This window comes from Apis dorsata, unplaced genomic scaffold (genome assembly GCF_000469605.1).
Source record: "Apis dorsata unplaced genomic scaffold, Apis dorsata 1.3 scaffold_78, whole genome shotgun sequence".
NCBI classification, from domain to species: domain Eukaryota; kingdom Metazoa; phylum Arthropoda; class Insecta; order Hymenoptera; family Apidae; genus Apis; species Apis dorsata.
The window spans coordinates 148,848-156,742 of record NW_006263376.1 but is presented as its reverse complement, the minus strand read 5'-3'; the positions used below and the strand labels follow the sequence as shown (position 1 = coordinate 156,742).

At 37.4% G+C, this 7,895-nt stretch overlaps 1 protein-coding gene across 3 annotated transcripts in view; it reads left to right on the top strand.

Moving 5' to 3' along the window:
- Positions 1 to 7,895, top strand: part of LOC102679357 (insulin-like growth factor 2 mRNA-binding protein 1) — a 66,375-nt gene that overhangs the window by 9,321 nt on the left and 49,159 nt on the right. The window contains exons 1-2 of one of the 3 annotated variants that reach the window (XM_031508208.1): positions 752 to 779; positions 4,525 to 4,588. In XM_031508208.1, the coding sequence (XP_031364068.1) occupies positions 767 to 779; positions 4,525 to 4,588 (77 nt within the window). In that variant the 5' untranslated portion in view covers positions 752 to 766. Of the gene's footprint in view, positions 1 to 751; positions 780 to 4,114; positions 4,134 to 4,524; positions 4,589 to 7,895 lie in introns of those variants that run through there. The other 2 variants (XM_031508209.1, XM_031508207.1) reach the window with 2 other exon arrangements.

Genomic DNA, 7,895 nt, shown 5'->3' with positions numbered 1-7,895 from the left:
TCTCTCTCTCTCTCTCTCTCTCTCTCTCTCTCTCTCTCTCTCTCTCTCTCTCACCTCTTTTTCTAGCTCTCTTTATCTCTATCTCTCTTCCCTTTTTTTTTCCTTTCTCCCTTCCTCTTTAACCGGCGCAAGAAACTCTTCGCTGTTATGTCATCCTGTAAGGTTCGCCTTATCGTTGTAACGATGTTTCTAACATTAAAGTTACTTTTCGAGACTTCAACGTCAGAAATTCATGGCCTGTCTAAAATCGATGATCTCCCTTCCGGCAATTATCGAAGTATTCGCCGAGGGAATATATTCCGCAATCAGTCCACGCCGAAGAATCGTTCTGATGTATCGAGTGCCGAGATATGAAAACGCTGTATTAGCAGCTCAGATATAACGAGATTTACGTTACCTACCTCGATGAAGCTATCGGATATCGAAGTGAACGCATTCTATTAATAATACACAAATTATAAATAAACATTGATAACCGATAAAATTCGAGATAGTTGAGATCGTTCTTATTCCACGATTCGTATGTGTGTATATATATGTGTATATATATATATGCAATTTCTCAATCATCTTTTTCTTATTTTTATTTCATCGCGTACCAATAAGTGGAAAGATTCTCATTCACGAAGATAACATTGACGAAACATATGTATTTTTTGAACGCAATCGTTTTTGGAAACCGTTCATCGTCAGGCAGAAATTGACGAGATTTGAGTTAAGAACCGGTAAAGTGTATCAAGAAAGAGGGACAAAGAAGAGAAACGGAATGAGAAGGGAAGGTAAGCGAGAGAAAAAGGGAGAAGGAAGGAGAGAGAGAAAGAATGAATATATATTAGGTGGGTTGCGCGACGACCTCCGGATAGCTCTCCTAAGCTCGCTCTTGCTCGCTTCAGCTTCACCTACCTGGCAGTTTTCGTTGTAGGCAACAGCAGTGAAGATGGTGGAACGGGAGGGAGGAGGTAGGAGCACTAAAGAGACCTTGAAGGCTTGCTAGCCGGGTGCCGGCTAGTACTGACCCACTATAAAGGCACTTGCTATCCTGCTCGTTCAACAGGACAATCTACTATTACTCTCTCCCTCGGGAGAGCCTGCTAACCTACTCTCTTACCCACATACACCGACTCGATCCGAAAACTTGCTTCTAGACCCTGGCTACGCTTAGTTCAAACAGCTTGTTTCTCTCTCCCTCCCTCTATTTCGTCTTTTCCCTGTCCTTTTTCATCCTCGTGCACCGTCTCTATCTCGTATTCTCTCGTTCTTTCTTTCACTTTGTCGTCCCTCGTACGCTGCCTTCTCTATCTCATTTCCACTCCCTCTTTTCTGCTCCCTTCTCGCTGCCGTTCTAATACCACCACGGCTACACCCCTCGTTCTCTCGCTATTTCGCTTCCTCTCGCTCGCTCTCTTTCTCCTTTTTTCTTCTAAGTTGCTCTCTCTACTCCCTCGTGCACCAATGTGTTCGTGCACCACGAACACACGCCCAATCTACGGAGCACGCGGTGTACACGTGGGGCAAACCCCTGAAAAATCTGTGTGTGACTAGGCAAGACGCGTATCCTTCTCTATGTATGGGAGTGCTCGTTATGTGTGTCTCTCTTATGCATGAATTTCACCGGTACTTAGAAAGAAGGAGAGAGGTTCGAGCGTGTATCGTGTACAAGTATGCGTGTGTTTGTAGGGAGTACCACCTAGCATAGCAACTGCTGTTTCTGCATTTCTTAGCAGCGCGCCCCATGCGAGATGCCGGTATATTTTAGGCGTATAACGGGTGTCCCGTTTTCGAAACGAATGCCTGTGTTTTCCTACGCCAATTATCGATCGTTCGATTTAATCACGTATTTGTTAATTCTAAATAATAAGAGTTAATATAGTCGCATTGAACGATAACTCGAAAAGTTTCATTTTATCGAAGCAATTTCATATTTAGAGAAAAAATATGTACAAACGTTCAAAAAAATTAAAATTAATACAAACAGATATAAATCTTCTTCAAAAATATTAGAACATTCTTCTAAATTTCGAAATGGTTAATAATTATTATAGAAATACGTTAAAGTCATTCGGTAAGATGATATTGTAATTCATCGTAATAGCCTTCTATATGACAAACAAGTGAAATCGAGCGTAAAAGCACACGTCGAATTTAACGCAGCATAAGATTCAAATTAAAACCTCGTCAAACTCTACCTCCCCTCCTTCTTCTCACCTTGTCGCGAATTGGCTTTCGCATGAAACCTGTTGTACTCGGGCCAAACACTCGTCCATGGAAACACTTACGAATATTATTGCTACAGGGTAAGATGAAGGGAGACTTGACACGGGACTATACTAAGTAGCCATTTAAGCGTTACTTCCTTCTTTTCTTTTTTTCCCTATCTGTTTCTGCCTCTTTTCATTTTCAAGTACTCGGAGAAGATACCGTAACGCTATCTTCCTCTCACCGTTTTACGTTTAATACACGCATTTTTAATTCATTCGAATTCCCAAGCTAGTCTACCCGGTAGGTTATGTTATATACCCTCATTGTATATACCAAGCATTCTACTGCATTTAATAGACTCCTCGCGAACACAATTCCACTCGCCACACGCCATTGTACCCCGCAAGAGAGATCTACCCGGTTTTTCTGAAGCAGACTCGGCTCATTCAAAAAAATACCACTCCGCGCACGAAAATGCGAAGCGCCGAGATTGTTATCGATGTCCGTCGACGATCTGTGACGAGCATCAAGAAGCCTGCGAGTACTTTTGACGCAAACCGACTGTAACTAATATGTGAACAGGAGAGAACCTCTCCATTTTCGAACGACTTCTAAATAACTTATCGAATCAAACGTTTTCTCTCTAACCTATAAAGTACGTAAGAAATCCAAAAACCTACTTCAAATACATACGTTTTATGTATATGCCATTGTGTATACCGTAAACCATAGTTGGATTTAGTATCAAAATATAGAATAACGCGTATTTGCTTTTTAAATTATTTTATATTAATCTACTTATAAGTTTAATTTACTTATAAGTTAATTGTAAAACGAAATATCATTTTTACTTACTTTATTAGTAACTCCATTTCGAAGGACAATTCGATCATTTCATTAGTCGTCATATTTTAAATCTTATTGTTTCGTTTTTTCTATCTTTAAATCTTCTTTTTTCATTTTCTAATAACAATATAAAACACAAAGTCATTATTTTTTCAATTAAACATATGTCTTATATAAATAGGAATGCATATATTTTTCTTATAATAATTTTTCGAATCACTATAATCAATCTATTTCTAATCATTATCAAAAATAGAAGCAAAAATTATTCATTAATGATTCCTTGAATTAACAACTACTATGATTTAGTAACTATAATTTAGGTTATGAAATCATACAGTCTCGAAAATAAAACTAAATGAAATATTTCAGTATATTTCTTTTCGAAACAGAGAAACAAAAAAAAGTGTATTGCGTAGATTATATTTAGAAGTCTTGACTCTTACCGACAAAACTATGTTTACATCCTTACGACGACCTTGTTTTACGAAACAAAGAATATTTTCGTTATCGAATCGAACACACTGAAAACAATCACTTCCTTCTAAACACTTTTAACATTGATTAATATTGGAACAATAGGACAAATTATTACAATCTATTATCTATTAAATACAATCTATTATTAAATTCAAACGCAAGTAACCTGCAAACACTTCGTCACCGATGCGTTAACTGGCGTAACTGACTATTTTCGAAAGATATGCGCGCGCATCTAGTTATTAGGCAGAGTACGCATAGAAAATTAATTGTCGTTTAAAGCTTTAAATCGTGAAAATGATAAAATTTATTTTTTTATGTGATCAATGTTCGATTTTATATAAGGGTAAATGAAAACGGTTATTTTGGATAGTCGACAAAAACGGTTTCGTAAATTTTTTGTAATATATACACTTAGAAAGAGAAACTGGTTAGAGAAAATTAGATGGGTCTAACTGGTAGAAGACACCTGGCGCCTAGGAAAGGAAATATTTGTGTATGCATGTATATGTATGTTGAGACCCTCGGACCGTGTCGAAAAATTCGCTAGCACGAGATTCTGACCACGGATACGTTCACATAACCTCTTGATCCTGATTAGAATATGAGTAAGATACGTGATAGTTTTAGATCAGTTGCAGCAATTTTTACATGTGCAAATCAAAACCCGGAAGCAACCGCCAAATTCTACTTTTCGAAACCGGTGCTCTGTATATTTTTCCATGAGAAAATCTCCCATCGGTCGTTGTTAGACCGGAGTTAGATTTTAAACGAACCATAGCTAACAGGTTGTTCGTGTTGACCCAATTCTATTATTTTCATGATGCTATGAGAAAATTCTAGCTGTATCATATATTAGGTTATGTTACTTTCGAGTTTCTATGCTTTCTTTATTTTTTTTTCGCAATATGTAAAATATACTAAATTTAAAAATATCTTTTGAGAATAACGATGTTAATTAACGATCAGTAAACATTTGTTTTTTTTTGTCTGTTTTAGGATATACGTATCTCGGATCAGCCCTTGTTGTGGAGCCATCTGTAGCCAGTGGACCTAAGAAACGGTGAGTTTTGAATTTTTTCACGTAGAATCATGTGTGATGTTTATGCTACGCAATCTTATTAATTACAAATTAAACTTCTCTATCAATCCAGTATTCGTTATTTGATTAATCAACAATATTGACTAAATATTTTGGCGATAAGAAGCTTTGCTTTATACGCTTATTAGACTACTTTGTATGCAAATATATACTTATTAAATAAATTAGCCACGAAGCATCGTACTGCTGTTATAATTAAAACTTACTCGACCGGTGAATATTGTTAACCGCCATTCTTTAAACGACCATAAATTTGCTAAGCATACAGGAAACGCCTGCCGAATTACACTTACTTACACATACATTATGTATTAAATATATATCCAAAAAGTTATTCAACTCGTCAAGTCCCAGCAGTGAGCAAACTTGTTCTTACGTGTTAATAGTCCATTTGTCTTCGAAAAATTTTATGTAATCGCTTACACAAACTTCAGCAGGGGTTATTAACCCTAGGCAATTTCTCGATCAAAAGAGAGATCACGCGTAATGCTGGCATAACGAGGTGCATAATTGGCCGCACGCGAGTAAATGCGCGCGAGCGCGCAAACACGAGAGTTTGAACTCGTGCCGAACGTGTCCAAGCAAAAATCGTCGAGGATTATCCACAGTGGAACTCATTCTTGTCATAGAATTTTTAATAATTTTGTCGGATACAGTTAAAGGAATCGTACTTTACAAAATAAACAAAGATGCCCAATTATTTCGCTCGACAAAAATTTGCCCAAAAGAAATCTGATTCTCAATTGTTGTTTAAATTTCTCGCAAAATTGTTTCAACGCGATTGGCTCGATGGATAGCGATATATAGCATAAACGTTGCAATTTTAATAATATCGTTCTATATCTATGCATGCCAATTCAGTAGAATACAAATTACATTTGCACTGTTTTTTCGCATGCTGCCGCAACATATCGCACACATATGGATCACTGGTACGTATTGTCACTATTATACGCAGATTGCACTTTTTGTTATACGCACTATATTTGTCAATAAACAATTTTTCTCGATTAAAGATTACATCGATAAATCGTTGTTCAAGAAGATGCGAATTAGAATTAAATTGTCCTTATATTTTGTTGGATTTTCGTCGTACGTAGGACTTTTATATCGTTGATTACTTTGAAATCAAAAAATTTTTATTCATCGACTTCGTTTTATTCTTCGTATCGATGAGCGTTCGAACTTAACTCATAATTATATAACATCGTCGTAAAAAGGGTCATTTCGTCTATTATTAATTACCAATAATTAAGGTTACGATTTTTTTGTTCGAAAACTTTTTTGAAATTCTACTAGAAATTTGTTTGGGAGCCTCTGCGCATCGAGCCTCGATGGTGAAGCAGGCGTTCGAAAAAAATGTGGCACCTGCCTTCTCCTTACGAGCGCCGAGCTGAGCCCAGGCTGCTCGCTCGTGCCACAACTGCAATCTGTTATTTCACCATCCCCCAACCTCGTTCCTTTCTCTGTTTCTCTTCTCGGTTACTCATACCACCGATTTCTCTTGCCACAAGAAACCTTATTGACGATAGGAACGTGCAAAGGTATAAACCGAGAATTTGTTACTGGTCGTAATGATACTCGACATGAGATAAGATCGATTAAATGCAACGTGCAATGTGTAATGAACCGTACGTGCGAGAACTTTTAATTTGGCTGTCTCGTTGCATTGATATCGTTAAAATGAAAACGAAATTTTCAAGTTTAATAACGGTAATTATTGGAAATTAAAATTTCTCGGTATATGAATAAGATATGGAATAAAAATCAACGTATATCGTGTAAATTTACATTAATGTATTAATTCTCAATCGCGGCAGAGATGACACAACTTCGAATCGAGTTATTTTTCAATTTTAATAACGGAACAATGATATTTATTATCGTATAAAATATATCTAAAATACGGATCGAAATCAAATATATATCTATCATCTACCTGATACCCGAAGAAGGAATATAAACGGATAATTAAAATATTTCCGATAAAATGTCGATTGTTTGGACAAAAGATAAAATCTGATGGGAAATTTAACGCTTTTAATACACGTTGATGTAAATACACCGTGCGCCATATGCAACGAGTGGTTTTGTTTTGGGGTTCGTCACAGGTAAAGGGTTAAATTAGGGTGACGAATATAACGGTTGTAATAAACGAAATCTTTTTTCATGATAGTTAGCAAAGAGATTAGGCGGGGAGATGGTTGGCCGACAATAGACAGATCGGCAATTCAGAGGGACGAGTATCACTTCCGAGTTGTCCTCTTTACGCTGCTCGAAAACTCGCGTATCAGCTTCCAGCAGCGAGTGTTGGCCTCCCATTTTTGATGTTTAAGACCGATGCATGGCTAAACATTCATTTCCATATAAGCCGATATGTTTCAAATGTAAAGCACTCTTGTACGATGGCTACAGTGACACGAAGAAGAAAGGGCGAGAAAAGATGGAGAAAGAAAAAGGAAGACGGTGAAGAGAAACAAACTGGTACGAGCGGAAACTAGTTTAAGGCCCGAGGGGTCTCACCCCTTAGCAATCCTTACAATAATTCCATGGGATCCACCGCGTTTCTGATTCTATTTCCTTTAACTGGCTCTATCGGCCTCTTTGTGTTAAGCTCGCCAATGTGTGACGTTACTCTAGCTTCGCGAGTGTGAGAACCGAATGGAAAATTCGTAACGAATAATGCCAATTATATCGATTCTAGCTCTCTTATTTTCACCACTTTTATCTCCACATCTAAAGACACACACCGTTCTCTCTTTGTCGTAGTCATCTGCTTATCTTCGAAGAAATCACGGAGAAACGTAATGTTAAAAATTTTTCGCAAAATGCATTTCATTTCCACCTGGATGAATTATTTTTAGATCGTTTCGTTGTCACATCTGTGGTTTTCAATACTTTTTGTCCGAAGAGCTAGCTGCTCTTCGGAAGATTCGGAATTCATGCACATGCTTAATTCCATGACCGCAAAAGCTATTTTAGATCCGATGAAAGGAAATGCACTTTGCGGTGCATCCGCATAATGTCGGCACGTGCATCGTAGCTTGTTCGTAGTTTGTCATATGCAAACTTGCGTTGCGGTAAACCGGCTTGTAATCAATGCAATCGCACTCGATTCGTTGTAAAAACGTACCTGCATTCGACCATTCTTTCTCTTTCGTCTTTTTCTTAAGAAGAACGAAAGACCGAGTACCGATAACAACGACGATCTAATCCATTTTAATCCAAAATTCGACGAATGAAAACGATCGTTCTCTCTCTCTTTCTA